At 34.6% G+C, this 15,893-nt stretch overlaps 1 protein-coding gene across 3 annotated transcripts in view; it reads left to right on the top strand.

Annotated features, from left to right (window-relative positions):
* The first annotated feature begins 3,683 nt into the window (after nucleotides 1-3,683).
* The window catches only part of LOC140991784 (midasin-like), a 50,287-nt gene continuing 38,077 nt past the window's right edge, over nucleotides 3,684-15,893 (top strand). For 2 of the 3 annotated variants that reach the window (XM_073461955.1, XM_073461953.1), the window contains exons 1-16: nucleotides 3,690-4,047; nucleotides 4,154-4,494; nucleotides 5,835-5,919; nucleotides 6,525-6,841; nucleotides 7,553-7,693; nucleotides 7,970-8,121; nucleotides 8,312-8,421; nucleotides 12,788-12,907; nucleotides 13,515-13,593; nucleotides 14,579-14,704; nucleotides 14,791-14,875; nucleotides 14,958-15,054; nucleotides 15,135-15,263; nucleotides 15,355-15,411; nucleotides 15,499-15,675; nucleotides 15,762-15,887. In XM_073461955.1, the coding sequence (XP_073318056.1) occupies nucleotides 3,943-4,047; nucleotides 4,154-4,494; nucleotides 5,835-5,919; nucleotides 6,525-6,841; nucleotides 7,553-7,693; nucleotides 7,970-8,121; nucleotides 8,312-8,421; nucleotides 12,788-12,907; nucleotides 13,515-13,593; nucleotides 14,579-14,704; nucleotides 14,791-14,875; nucleotides 14,958-15,054; nucleotides 15,135-15,263; nucleotides 15,355-15,411; nucleotides 15,499-15,675; nucleotides 15,762-15,887 (2,247 nt within the window). In that variant the 5' untranslated portion in view covers nucleotides 3,690-3,942. Of the gene's footprint in view, nucleotides 4,048-4,153; nucleotides 4,495-5,834; nucleotides 5,920-6,524; nucleotides 6,842-7,552; nucleotides 7,694-7,969; nucleotides 8,122-8,311; nucleotides 8,422-12,787; nucleotides 12,908-13,514; nucleotides 13,594-14,578; nucleotides 14,705-14,790; nucleotides 14,876-14,957; nucleotides 15,055-15,134; nucleotides 15,264-15,354; nucleotides 15,412-15,498; nucleotides 15,676-15,761; nucleotides 15,888-15,893 lie in introns of all 3 variants that reach the window. The other variant, XM_073461954.1, reaches the window with a different exon arrangement.

Here is a 15,893-nt window from a genome sequence, read left to right as displayed (position 1 = left end):
ATAAATGTATAGACCTTGCTATTTTGTGCATATCCCAAAAATATGCATTCAACACCACTTTCTCCCAACTTTTTTTTTTTGGTTAAGAAGCTTTACAATGGCTCTAAAGCCCCAAACTCTGAAATATTTGATTTTTTGTTTTTTATTGAACCAAAAATCATATGGGTGACAAAATTTCTCTTAGTAGGAACTTTATTTAGTATATAACAAGTAGTAAAAACTGCTTTTCCCCAATATCCTTGACTTAATTTTGAGTTTGACAACATGTCATTAACCATTTCGATTAACACTCTATTTTTTCTTTCAGCCATACCATTTTGTTGTGGCTTATACGGAGCAGTTACCTCATGTTTAATACCACTAGTTTCAAAGAAATTGTTTTGATAATATTTACCTTCTCTATCGGTTCTAAGACATTTTATTCTAGATTCACAAAATAACTTAACTTCAACCTTCAATATTTTAAAATTTTTAATTACTTCATCCTTAGTATGTAATAAATATACATAGAAAAATCTACTGTAGTCGTCAATAAAAGTAGCAAATTATTTTTTGCCTCAAAAAGTTGGTGTACCATGTAAATCACAAATATGACCATGTATCATTTCTAATTTTGAAGTTATTATTATTTTTTTGTCTATTTTAGGAAATGGTTGTCTAGTTATTTTTGTGATCATGCAAGTCTTACATTTTCCCGCATCTTGTTTAATGCATGGTAACAAATCAAGTTTTAACATTTGATCAATTCTTTTATAATTCACATGCCCTAATCTATTATGACATAATGTAAAATGTGACTCAATCAAATACACAAAAGAAGACATATCTTTATTCCAATTTATCGTCATGACATTTAATTTGAACATGCCATTACAAAAGTAACCCTTTCCAACAAACATCCATCTCTTGCTAAGAACAAACTTATCAGCTTCCAATACAAGTTTGAAACCAAACTTGTTAAGAAGACTACCGCTAACAAGATTTCTTTCTTACTTCTGGCACATACAATACATTAGTCAAAATTACAACATGTCAAGAAGTAAATTTTAAATCTACTTCTCTTGTACCTAAAATAGGAGTAGTAGATGCATTTCTCATACATACCACTGCATTGGGATCATTCATGACCTTTAAGTTCTTGAAGAATTCCTTGTTTGTACACACATGTTTGGTAGCTCCGGTATAAACCACCAAGAAAAGTCTTCCTCAACCATGTTCAATTCAGAAATCATGGCTACCATGCTTTGTGTTACTTATTTTGGTGTTCTCACCCTTGTTAGTTTTCTTTTTCAAAAGGTGACACTCAAACTTATAATGCCCTTCTTTGTTGCAGTGATAACACTTGCCTTTTATCCTCTTTTTTTTCGAGTTGATCATCTTTAGACTAGTTTTCCCTCTTTCCTTTGTTGAAATTACTGGTTTGTCTAGATTCCACCTCATGCACCTTGATTGATGCATCTTTGTATTTCGACTCTTGCATAACCTGAGAATTGTTTTTCTCTTGCACACGAAATTCTTCTTCTATTTGAAGAGAGTTAGCAAGGGCCTCAAAAGAAATATCTTCCTTTTTATAATTAAGATCCTTTTTAAAATCTTTCCAAGATAGAAGAAGTTTATCTATTATAAAACTGACAACGATGGTTTCATCAATGTGTAATTTGTGTTGGTTAAATCTATTAAACATTTTCTCTACTTCTGAAAATTGTTCCATGATAGGCCTTGAATCTATCATTTTGAAGTTCAGAAAAGTAGAGACGAGAAAGTTCTTACTTGAAGAGTCCATTTATGTATCTTGCCTCTACTTTGTCCCATAACTCTTTAGCGGTGGGTATCAGATGATAGACGTCAAACAAACTGTCACACATGGTGTTGAGTATATGTCCCCTGCATATTTCGTCATCATTCTCCCATTTTTGACGGTTCTTGATTTCTTCAATCGTTTCTCCATCAGCGTCTGTAGGTTTGGGAGTACTGAGAACATATGCTATCTTTAAAGCCACCAACAGGAAGTGAACTCGTTTATGCCATTGTATGAATTGCCCACCATCAAAACGTTCCATCTTCACGATATTTGTAGCCAAATCCTTGATCGAACTTGCCATTATTTTGAAACGATTAAAGCCTAAAGATTGTTGGGTAAAACAAATAAAAAGAAACAGCGGGTAATTCTGCGGTACGAAGTCGGCTTCAAATCGTGTAGGATCTACACTTTTCTTTAGGCTTTATTTGCTCTTTGTTTTGTGCAAATAAATCATAGCAAATATGCTGTAGGATAAGATGAAGAAACTAAAAGAAACAATGCATTTTGAATTTTCGAGACACAAGATACTAAACAAAATTTCTTGCAACAATATTCAATCCTTGTAGAAAGATTTTATGCAACAAATCTAACTCAAGTTGACCCTTTTTATAGACTTCAATAATTGATAAAAAACATCGAAACTTTTCATATATGATCTTTCAGAACATGTGTAAACAGTTACTTTTGAAAATATATTATTCATATTTCATACACACCTTTTCAATATATACGAAAAAATCTAACATTTGTAAAATAACATAATTAAAAGTGCTTTAAAATTAACTTAACTAGAGGCCATGATTTATTATACTAATTTATAGAAAGCCTCCATTTTTTTATTTATAGAAAACTCCATTAAATTAATCTTTACAGTTCAGAATAAAATACTACTTAAATTTTTTGTGTAAAACTAATAATACTTAACAACGAAAAAAGAGAAAAACATAAAACACTCCCCAAACCCCAAACTTTCTTTCTCTTTTTACGTCTGCGATTTTCGTGAAAATTTAGTATAATTACATCAAAATTTTCAATCAAATAATTTAATAAACATCAATAAAATTTTAATGTTTAAATATCACTATTTAAAATTTTTCTTACCATATAAACAAATTAAAATTTGTAATAATATTCAAGATATGACACGACGATCGAATGCATAATTTTAATATATACAAGAACATAAGTAATTTTACAAAAAAATGCCTAAGCGAAAAATAAAACAAATTATCAAGATAATTTGGGGTGCATACAATAGGTGTTTTTTTTTTTAAAAAAATTTGAACAAAAAAAATTAAATTTGCAAAAATTGCAAATAAAAAATTTAAAATTTTGTCATAATGTGGGGTTTCAAACTCCTGCCCCTTTAACCTTTATTTATTTATTTAAAATTTTAGATTTTTAACATTTTGATAAATATAATTATTTTTAAATAAAAACAAAATAATACTGATGTTTTATGAAAACAATCGAAATTAAATTTATAAATCAACATAAGCGATCTTTTTCAAAAGAAAATCAGATTAATTAATCGAACTGATTTTTTGAATGAAATTTGTTATAACTATCATTTTCATATAATCAAAAATTTTGTTCATCCATAATTATCATAATGTCGTTATATTTGTTAGTGTTCTTGTTAATTTTATTTATTTAAAATTTTGACATCCTTACTACTATAATTAATAATTTAGTATATTATTTCGAAGTATTAAAAATATTTATATTTATTAAAATATAAAACACTTGAAATTTTATTTGTAATTGTCGCTCCAATACGTGAATCCAAAGTTTTTTGTAAGAACAAACTTAGCGGGCCGGGCTTTCCGTGAAATAAAAACTTATTGCAAGCCTACGAGAAACCTATAAATATACATAAATGCTAAAACCCTAATCCCCCACAGTTAAACCCTCTGAACTTGAAGCGGAAAGAGACGAAAAATAAGAACTCGTGAATATTGTGAATTCTCGAATCCCCCGGTGTGAAGATTGTGAATTCTGAATCCAAATTCAGGCTCAAAGTAATAATATGATTGTTGTACTATCTGATTGTTAGTTAACTTTTATTCTGTTTTTTGTGCAGGGAAAATCAGTAAAGATTTCATCTTTTTGGATTTTAAGTCAACTTATTGAAGTTCTGAATGGCCGTTGATGGGAGTTTTTCTCTACAATCGGAGCTCAGGAGGCTTCTCGATAGGCGTCCAAAGCTCAAGTCTCTTTCCCGTTTCAGTGACTTGTTAAACAAGGTACTGAACTTGTGGACAAGTCCCGGATGTTGGTTTTTTTCTTTTCGTATATTTTTGACCAGTGAAATAGAATTAGGCATGTCTTATCATTCTTCATGGGTTTCAGGGGGGCCTAGTTACAGAATATGAGGTGGTTGACGCAGTTGGGCAATTGCTTCTACACCCGAAATACACAATCCCGTTGCTGGGATGCCTCAGGCCAATAGCACAGAAGATAGTGGAAAGGACAACAGTGTTGGTTCACTCGGCTCGTAAACTAATGCCGGATGATGATTGCTTGGAAGAATTTGATGAAGAAGACTTCCTCGGAGACTCTGAAAATGTAGACGGTGCAGAAGTTGCAAACATTATCGATATTTATGTCAGTTGGAGGAAGGGATTGCGGCTGCATGAGCTTGCCTGCCTTGCCTTTTTCCGAGCTCTTGATTTGATTCCTTTTCTCTTGGGGTAAGCTAGTTTATGGGATTCCCTGTTTCTTCCTGGCTCTTCTTTTTGTACCTTTCGATTAAATTGTGAACAAGCTAATTTAATATTTTGCGATTCTGCATTAATTTACCTTTGGCTCTCTAGAGATGTTTGAGGAACTAGATAAGAACAAAAGCTTCAAAGAGTGATGGGCTTTTTGGTTATGTTAACTGGTAAATGGATGCTATTATAAACCCTAGCATCAATCTGAAAGTCAATGTATCATAACCATTATTTACAAAAAGTAGTTTATGAATATTTTTCTATAAGATAATATATTAGAAGATAAATTTAACAATTACAAAAAGCAAGAAAGAGATCCACAAGGGAAAAAGAAAGTAAATAACTAATCATATCAACAACAAATATAACTTCAGTCTCTCACTGAATCTGAAATTGAGAAATTCATAAACTCTAAATGTTTTCCAATCTAGTTAGATGCCCGAAACTTAATTTTTTCCCAACAATATTCAGCCGACTCTTCTATATTGTCGAAAATCCTTCTATTTCGCTTCATCCAAATTGACCAACAAATACAATGAAATGCCATTGTTCAAAAATTATTATTCTCTTTTGCCAAGATCGCGTCCAAGATCTGAAGCAAACAGGCCGCGTGAAGATCTTGGAACTACCCAAATCAGACCCAACTCCTCCGAAGCTCTCTACCAACGACAGCTCGTGATAGGACAATGCATGAGTTCGTGATCTTGATTCTCCACCTCTTTCCTACATAGTACACACAGTTCGGACAAAGAGCACATGTATGCCTTATCTTTTGCAAAACATTACAAATTGACAAATTAGCCAGAACCGTCGTCCATGAGAATATTCGAACCTTTGGTTGGATGGTGCTTTCCAAATAACATGAAAAAGAGGAAAGAGAAGAAAATCATAAATAGTAAAGAATGACTCAGAGAAAGATTTAACAGAAAAAATCCCTGGAGAATCCATTTCCCAAACCCTGAAATCTACACCCTCATCTAACCTGACCGTCTATGAGGACCCTAGCAAAGAACTCAACTGATTCACTTCATCATCCCCGAGTCCCTCCGAAAGTTCAAAACCCAGGATAAAGAAGGAGGAATAGAAGATTCATTCGTTTGAATAAAGTGGGAAATATCCTTGTTGTGAGTATTTATGGCCTTGATAAATTGGTAAATACTCGATGTTATAGTTATTTTACAGGGTTGAGGGTCAATGATATGGTTAAATAAGCTTTTATTTTCTACTGCTTTTCAATTTGTGTTTTCATTTATGCAGCATGGTTTAGATTTCTGGCTCAGTTTGAGAAACTGATTATAGTATCTGTATCATTGTTGCAGGTCTATTTTAAAGTATTTCGAAGATGCTCCTGCTCCTTTTGAAAGATTTGTGCGTTGTGAAACATTTTCCAAGACTGATGCTATGGTATATGTAACAATTTTTTAAAATTTACTTCCCTTGAAATGAAGATTTCCGTTGGTTAATGTCTGTTAAGCTGTTTCAAATTCAATTTTCATCTCGTCTTGTTGTGATGCGCTTGAAGTCACTTGTCATATTCGTTATTTCATAAAAATGTGTTAGTGTGATAAGGAAAACAAGCATAAAATTGGATTGATGTGTACAACGTGCTCTCGTTAGTTGACTGAGCAAGCGTCCGCCAATTTTTGTATTGGGACTTTGGTGCAACCCTTGTTTTGCAACACAATGATAATCATCATTTCAAGTGACCGCTAGGTAGTACGAAGAAACAATATTTTTATAACTATGGCGATTCCATGGTTGATGGAGTAACATGTTGGTTTCTTTGGTTGGCATGTCATCAATCGATTCCATGGTTGACGGAGTAACATGTTGGTTTCTTTGGTTGGCATGTCATCAATAGATCGATGAAATAATGTGACATGTGCTTGATAATATTGATTTTTATGACGTTCTAATTTGTTGTTTTACCAATTTATATTTTTAATGATTGAATAACTATATATATTTTTCTTTAGCAAATAATTATCTACTATTTATCTCTTTTTCAGGGAGCAAATCAGTTGTTAGATGTTGTCCGAGCATCATATGGTCTTTTGATGACAGAGACAGATATTTTCACGTCATTTTGGGATTGGTCATGTTATTTGGACCTTTTACAGAAGTATCCAAATTCTGTCTCATTAAATAATGTCGATTTGAGGAAAATCATATCCGACGTTAGGTTGAATGATTTTGAGTTGAGGGAGATTGTGTCTGACATCAGATGGTGCAGCATAGAGATATTATCATTGGTTTTGGGGTTAAGCTTTGAAGCACATGCAAACCTTGGTCGTGACTCTGAACAATCCATTCACCGTCTGCTGCGGTAAGCTCTCACATTACTTGTGAATGCATACTATGAAATTTATGCGTGTACGAGGATTTCATTATTTAATCGACGAAGCGACCATGGTTCAAAAGAGAGCGGGATGAATTTGATTGCTTTCATTTTTCTAATCCATGTGCAAATATTTACTTAAATATATAGTTCATTCTTAAACCAAGACACATATAATGTTTGTTTTATTTGGTGTAAGTATAATGATGCTCTCACAGTTACTGCATTGGCCCCTCAAACTTTCAAGTATGGAAAAAAGTTTCATTATTACAGTTTTTATGTATTTCATCAGGATAATATTCGTCTGCAGCTTAAAAATGGGTAGTCATTCAAAGACAAGTATTTATGTGGAAGATAACATACACCATACTGGTAGAAAAGGATTTTATTGATACAAAACTGGACACCATTAAATTCAGGGTTTCAGGAGTTCCAGGATTGCAGAGTTTAAATCGTTCTCATTTTCAGATTTGTATAGGAATGAATTTTATTTCTGTGTTAACCTATTTTGAATTGTAATTAGCTTTGTCTTTTGTGGATCTCTGATTCACTTTTTATTACTAATTCTATTAATCTATATAATATCGTTTTTTATGAAAAAAATTTGACAATGGCTTATTCTTTTGGCTGTGGAATTATTTTGTCGTCAGCAAATTTTGGTTCATATGCTGCATCAATTTGTTCCTTTTATATTTATAGCTGGCAAGAATTTTGCATGGAAGTATCATTGGAGAAAGGGAGTTGGTATCTTGAATCTCCTGTACAAGAAACATTGGCAATGGTTGGAAGAAGGGCTGATAGGACTGTACCACCAGATCAAACCTGGACGATTGACAAAAGGTATGGATAAAAAAATTAACAAACTTGGAGAATATTTTAAAGCATCACTTTAACAAATGTCCTGCTTTATTAAGTGAGAAGTGGGATACCATACCGGTTTAAGTTTTAACTTCATAGCTTTGACTTAGACCAGGGTTCATGTTTATTTACCCATTTTCCTTTTGACCTCTATATCTTTGTAGTCTTAACGTACATAAGGGAAAATGGTTTCAGATTCTCTCCCTGACAATCTGCTGGTATTTAAAGTTTTTGACATTTGGCTGCTTTTTCCTTCAGGAATCCTTTTTTCTTGACATCTAACATGACAAAAAGTTTTGAAATGGTCTCTCTAGCTGTGAGTCAGAGGTGGCCTGTTCTTCTCCACGGTCCTTCTGGTTCTGGGAAAACTGCACTTATTAACGACTTGGCTAACAGTCACGGAAGCAGAGGTACACTTTTTTGTTTAATGTATCAGTCAAACATGCTTCACAAAAAGTCAATTGATGTTCATCCTGTATTTCTGATTTTGATTATGACGAAGTTTGTTTGCATGACACAACACTATTGACCTTTTCATGTTATTTCGTTTGTCATTTTTGGAACCTTTCTGAATCCTAACATCTCAATTCGTATAAAAAGTTCTACACCTTCACATGGACGAGCAAATAGATGGTAAAACATTGATCGGCAGTTATGTTTGTACGGAGCAACCTGGCGAATTCAGATGGCAACCTGGTTCACTTACTCAGGTTTGATATTATAGATATTTTAATTGTTGGAAGATTTCCTAGGATATTGTTTATTTGAGTACATATTCTTTTTTATTGTGTTAGAGAGATTTTAGGAGTTTATTTGTTAGTTTCCTTATTAGGAGGATTTGTTTCCGGTTTTGTTTAAAAATAGAGTCTATATATTAATGTATAGCCATTATGCCTATGATATACAAGAATTATTTCCCAAATCAACAATACTTTGATTGTTTTTGTGTCAATGTGGTATCAGAGACAAATCTTCGCTTCCGAAAAATGTCTAAGGCTGAGAGTTTCCTTCATCCTCCACCCGAGACTCAACTTGTTCGAAACCCATATGAAAATCATCCCGTTCAGATCACTACTATCCGACTCAACGGTGACAGTTTCCTTCGATGGTCTCAAGCAGTTATAATGTACATCAGGGGAAGAGGCAAGATTGGCTATATTACAGGTAACAACAAATCTTGATGAAAAAAACCCAGCCTATGCCACTTGGGATGCTGAAGACTCAATGGTGATGACTTGGTTGGTCAACTCCATGGCCGAAGAGATATGTGCGAATTATCTTTGCTATTCAGCAGCCAAGGAGTTATGGGAAAATGTTTCGCAGATGTAGTCAGATTTAGGGAATCAATCCCAAGTGTACGAATTAACCCTACGACGCGGGGAAATTCGCCAAGGTGAGAATTCTGTGACTACATATTTCAATTCCCTTAAGAGAATTTGGCAAGATCTAGACTTATTCAATGATTACGAGTGGAAATCACCCGATGACTGCATATACTATAAAAAAGATGGTGGATGTTGGTCGCATCTTTAAGTTTCTTACAGGATTAAATATTGAATATGATGAATTCCGTGGTTGAATTGTTGGGAATGGAGAAGTTTTTGCACAGGTGCGGCGAGAAGAGAGCTGTCGACAGGTTATGCTAGGAAAAAAACTCCTGGTGAAATGGAATCTATCGAAGGATTAGCCCTGACCATTCCTGAAGCTCTTGCTAATCGTAAATCCTTCCAGAACCATCGTGTAGGAGACAAAACTGGCGGCAATTGTGAATATTGTGGAAATCCTAACCATACACAAGAAACATGCTGGAAGCGCATGGAAAACCACAAAATAGCAGGTTGAATAAATTGAGTACTCCTACAGCAAATGAGGCTGAGGCACCTTCATTCGGCAAAGACCAATTAAACCTTTAAAATTGCTACAATCTTATTCAGCACCTAATGTTCCTGTCGGTTCGATTGCACAAATAGGTAGTAATCCGTTGACACTTTCTGTCCTTCAAAATATCAGCCCTTGGGTCATAGACTCAGGGGCTTCAGATCATATGACAAGCAATTCTCACTTATTTGACTCCTATATTCCATGTTCCGGAGTTGAAAAGATTAGAATGGATGATGACAGTTTTTCATCCATTGCAGGCAAATGACACATTAAAATTTCAGAACATATTACACTGAAATCTGTTTTACATGTGTCAAAAATTGCCTGTAATCTCTTTTCTGTCAGTAAAATATCTAAGGATTCCAATTGTTTAGCTTTCTTTCTTCCATCTATTTGTGTTTTTCAGGACCCGAACTCGGGGAAGATGATTGGAACTGCTAGAGAAATCAATGGGCTGTACTACGTCGATGAAACTGCTTGCAGGAAAAATAAGGCTCATGCATTAGGTAGCTTTAGTTCCACTTCTGTCAACGATCAAGTAATGCTATGGCATAGACGATTAGGACATCCTAGTTTTCTGTACCTTAAACATTTCTTTTCTTTGTCATGATTGAAAATCAATTTCAAACTAAGATCAATCGACATTTGGGAGCATTTCTTCTAGAAAAAGGGATCATTCACGAATCAACTTGTCGAGATACACCTTAACTAAGATCAATCGACATTTGGGAGCATTTCTTCTAACAAGAAAGGGTATAAATGTTTTAACCCTCTCACAAGTGTTTTTTGGAGAGCATATATGTCCGATTTGTGGAGGATAGGTCATTTTTTCAGACAAAGTATCTTCAGGGGGAGAAAATAGTGGTTGGGGAAGATAATTTTTGGGACACGTTACCTGCTCCAGAAATTATACCAAAGGCTTATGATCCCTTAATTGATTCCGATAAACACTTTGTGGAAAAAACTGTTGGAATTACGGATACCCGAAGTAGTATCACATCTTTGCGAGACATTACTTTATCTGAGACATGGGCGAAAAGCCTCGGGGAACTTCGAGTTTACACAAGAAGGCAGTTCCTCAAAAATGTTACTACCCCATTTATTTCTCAAGCAAATGATCCATCCAACTTGCCGAGTGATGGTTGTACAAGTCACGGTAATATTCCTTCCACTCCATCATTTGATATATCTCACTCTGATCTTGATATTCCTATTGCACTCAGGAAATGAACTCGATCATGCATTGACCATCCCATTGCCAAGTTTCTATCTTATGAAAAATTGTCAAACACTCATAACGCATTTGTGTCTAAGATTTCTAACCTGTCTGTTCCAAGAACTGTCCAGGAAGCATTAAGTGATCCGAACTAGAAATTAGCAGTGATAGAAGAAATAAATGCTCTTAGGATTGTGGTTGATCTACCGAAAGACAAAAAGATAGTTGAGTGCATATGGTTGTTTGCGGTGAAGTGTAAATATGATTGAAATGTTGACAAGGCGAGACTTGTAGCTAAAGGATTTACTCAAAACTCATGGTATAGATTACCAAGAGACTTTTGCCGCTATTGCTAAGATTAACTCTGTCAGAATACTTTTGTCTCTTCCAGTTTTCTCCAATTGCCCACTTCATCAGTTTGATGTTAAAAACGCGTTCCTAAATGGAGATATACAATAAGAAGTATATATGGACTTACCTCCGGATTTTGAAGAAAGGTTTGAAGAAAAGAAAGTGTGCAAGTTGAAGAAAGTCCTGTTTGGGCTAAAGCAGCCCCCTAGAGCTTGGTTCGAGCGATTTGGGAATGCAGTGATGAGACATGGTTTTTTACAAAGCCAAGCTGATCACACTTTATTTTTCAAACATTCCACCAAAGGTAACGTGGCCCATCCTAATTGTCTACGTTGATTGACATTATCATGACTGGAGACGATTATCTTGAGATAAACAACTTGAAGTTGAATTCGATATCAAAGACCGTGGAAAGCTGAAATATTTTCTCGGGATGTTTTTCTCTAGATCGAAGAAATGGATTTTCATCAGCCAACGTGAGTATGTTCTTGACTTACTCAAAGAAACAAAGATGACTGGTTTTAAGGCAACAGGTACTCCAGCTGAAGCTAATGTGAAGTTGAAAGCTGCTGCACCTAATGAAGTGGACGACCGAGAACGTTATCAAAGATTAGTTGGAAGGTTAATCTATTTGGCACATACCATACCCGGCATAGCTTTTGCAGTAAGTGTTGTGAGTCAGTTCATGCATTCACCCGAGCATACTCATTTCGAAGTTGTATTCAGAATCTTGAGATATCTCAAAGAGATACCTGGGAAAGGACTTTTGTTCGAAAATAGAGGCCACCTTCAAGTGAAGGCCTATACAGATGCAAATTGGGCAAGCGATGTAAATGATAGAAGTTCTACCTTAGGATATTTCACTTTTATTGGAGGTAATCTGGTTATTTGGAGAAGGAAAAAACAAAATGTTGTTGCAAGGAGCAGTGCTGAAGCAGAATTTCGGTCTGTTGCACATGGTTTTTGCGAAGTGCTGTGGATAAAGAAGTTTTTGGAAGAGTTGAAGGTTCCTATACCGACACCAATTAAAGTCTATTGTGACAACAAAACGGCTATTTCTATAGATCATAATCCAGTTCTACATGACAGAACAAAACATGTAGAAGTGGATAATCATTTTATCAAGGAAAAAATTGACAGTGGTGTATTATGCATGCCTTATATACCTAACAACCAAGGTTCTTCCTAAAGCACAATTCGAAAATTTGGTTGGCAAGCTTACTATGTGACATTCAAGCCACATCTTGAGGGAGAGCGTTGGAAGATTTCCTAGAATATTGTATATTTGTGTACGTATTCTTTTTTATTGTATTAGAGAGATTTTATGAGTTTATTTTTTAGTTTGCTTATTAGAAAGATATGTTTCCGGTTTGTGTAAAAGTAGAGTCTATGTATTAACGTACAACCGCTATGTCTATGATATACAAGAATTATTTCCCAATAATTTGATTGTTTTTCTGTCAGTTTTAATAATTATTGTTAATCATAGTGACTCGAACTCAGAACTTAGGCTCTTGTAAACCAATTTTGACATCGTCGGGTTAAGTGGCTGGATATAAAATGTTTATTCAGTTAAATTAACCACCCATGCAATATTTTAAGTAACTTGTTTCAAACAAAATTGCCAGGCAGTTCTGAATGGTTTCTGGGTTGTGTTTGAGGATATCGATAAAGCACCTCCAGATATCATTTTCATCTTATTGCCCTTGCTAGAAGGTTCAAATCTGTTCTCAACTGGACATGGGGAGGTATGCACTTCATATTATTGGGCCCTGCCTTCTTAAGGAATGCCTATAGTTAGCCTTTCAAGTGCATTGATTGAAGTTTGTTGCCGCATAAATGTGTGACAACTATCTACTTTTTAAATTGGTTTTCTTTATTATGTCTATCCACTAAAAGCCATAAATGTCTCATGTGTTGAGCTTAACTGTGTAAAATAATTTTGACTTAGTGAACGGTTGGTATGTGCTTAGGTCTTCACATTTGGTCTTCTGAGGTCTTGTTGCTTTTTGGTTTGGAACCTAACCCACATGTGTGAGTGTCCATGAACCTCGGTTGGAAGACGTATAGCCTAAATTTATCTTGATTTCCTGTATACTTTTATGATATTTCAAAAGCTTCCAATAATAATATTTTTTAATTTTTGTAATGGTGTTTAATGTGGACGCATTGTAATTTGGAATTGAACTGGGATGCTTTGCCTAAGACAAATGCGAGGTTTTGACAAGCTTGGAGACTGTTTTGGGACCAATAGAATCACTTTATTTAAGTTCTAGGAAACTGGATGCTTTGGTTGGTGATAAGGGTGCTCAAGGTTATGTTTATTAATTGTATTGATCATGGAGATATGTGCAGGCAGTACGAGTGAATGGAAATTTTCGGTTATTTTCCACCATAACAAGCTCAAATATAGACATATCTCGATTTATGGAAGGTTTGTTCTACTTCCTCTCATGCTTAATGTTTATGACATTGATCTATGTGTTGTGGTTAAATTATATCATGAGTTACATGATATTTGTATACCTGTTCATTGGCTATGAAATGATGAAGTGTTCTTTAAAACATTTTCTTTATCTTCTGGATATATTCATATTGTATGTTGGTTTAATATTATTTTATCCTTGTGCAGAAAATTGTTTTAAAGGAAACAAATTTGAAGGAACTCTTTTTTTTAAGGAACAATATTATATTGATTAATAAAATTAATTACAAAAATTTGAATGAACTCTTTCAAGCTCTAAGTTGGCAATTGTTCACCCAAGGGAATTTAAAATCGTGAAAATAGAAAATTGCTATTATCAATTAACCAAGCATGTGGTAAATTAAATATTGTGCCAGCAGCTTGTGTTTTGCGTTCTATTTCTGCAATTTTTAGTCATGGTATTGCTTGTGTTCTTTGCATATTTGTGCTGACATATGATTGTCTAGCATCCCATATCTAATGTAGGATAAGCCTGGATTCACCTTTTTTGAAGTCAATAACAGTTACTGCAGAAAATTTCTTTGAGGAAAACAGGCTATTCTGGGTTCCTGTGTCCTTGAGAAGTGGTTTCTCTGTTTTTGTTTGGTGGAGAAAATTGATATGCTAGATAGAGCTGAGATAAAAATATTACAGACAGGAATATATATTTAGAAAACATCACTTACGAAGAAATCTTTGGTTATTTCTGACCATAATCCTATATGAGAGAGATGCATGAAATTTAAGTTCCATCAAATCTGAAATTGCCTAATTACTCTTATGATGGGTAAATTTAAACTATCGCGTGCGGTTGCATAATAGGAATCATTCAGATAACTAACTTGGTTTGTATGTTTTCAGATGGATAATCTTGAGTGGAAGAAATACTGAAAATTCCTTTTTTGAGTTACTATTTACTTAAGAGTCTGCTAATATCCCGTCATTATGGACATAGGTAAAAATTTACTGGGTGCTCTTTGGCGGAAGGTAATGATTGGCGCTCTGAAAGATGGTGACATTCTAAATATTGTGTTGAAGTGGTTTCCGAAGCTGAATGCTTCTCTTGCTCAAAAAATTATAGGTTTGCATTATTTTATTTGATATAAGAATAGTTTAGGATACTTGCAACCAGAATTAGTTTTTATTCTTCTCTTCCAAATTCTTCAGAATCCTTTGAAAGGGTCGTCCAGCTTATGAGGCATCAACTGGGTATGATGGACTCATTGAGTTATCATGACAGATTCACATTAAGGTAGAACATTCTGATGTGGTTTAAATCTCTGTTTTTTCTTTTCGCAATGAGTTATAACTAAGCTATTCATCTACCACAAAAGAGATCTTCTCAAGCTGTGCAAAAGAATCGCAAGTTTGGATTTTTGCTTTGATCAGGACAGCCTCTCAGCTGATGCATGCAACCGTATCTATAAAGAGGTTGGATACATCTATTGCTTTTCTCATCAACAAATGTTTTGTGGAGCATTTGGCTGTAAGTCTGGAATCGATCTTTTCAGGCTGTAGATGTTTTTGCGTCTTTCAATACTTCAGTTGGGAATCGTTTGGCTATCATGAGAGAGATTGCAAAGTTGTGGACCGTTTCAGCTGCTGAATCACTATATCCTGTTAACAAGCCTATTATCCAGGTTTTTCTATTCATGATATGATGCATGTGTACATGTTTTTTCTCCACTGCTCCAGAAATATTTTTCAAAATTTTGATGTTTGAGCTTACAGGAATTAGGCTCTGGTTTGCAAGTTGGACGGGTTAGCCTTAAATATACTGAAATTGCGGTAAGCGATGCATTTGAGTATTCTTCATCTTCATCATATTTTCATTTGAAGCTATGTGTCAACCTTTTTGAGCGGTCTATATCACAGTTCAAACATGACAAGAAGCCCTTCGTTCAGCTTCGGAGTTCGGTGCATGTTCTTGAGAAAATTGCCCGCTCTGTTGAGTTTAATGAGCCTGTGCTTTTAGTTGGTGAAACTGGTACTGGGAAGACTACTATTGTGCAGACTCTTGCCATGAGGATTCATCAGAAACTTACGGTTTTGGTAAGTTAAAGTCTGAACTCTTTTGATCTGATGGCTTCAAGTGTTTTGAATGCTCATGAGTGATGCTTATGCTGTTCGCGTTTCAGAACTTAAGTCAGCAAAGTGATGTTGCAGACCTGTTAGGGGGTTTCAAACCTGTGGATGCACGGGTTGTTTGTATTCCACTTTATCACGAGTTTGAAAATCTATTCAGTAATACATTTTCGTCAAAGGTACCA

The sequence above is a fragment of the Primulina huaijiensis genome, chromosome 13 (assembly GCF_012295235.1).
Source record: "Primulina huaijiensis isolate GDHJ02 chromosome 13, ASM1229523v2, whole genome shotgun sequence".
Classification (NCBI taxonomy): Eukaryota; Viridiplantae; Streptophyta; class Magnoliopsida; order Lamiales; family Gesneriaceae; genus Primulina; species Primulina huaijiensis.
The sequence above is the reverse complement of the archived record's forward strand: the minus strand, read 5'-3'. Positions and strand labels throughout refer to the sequence as shown.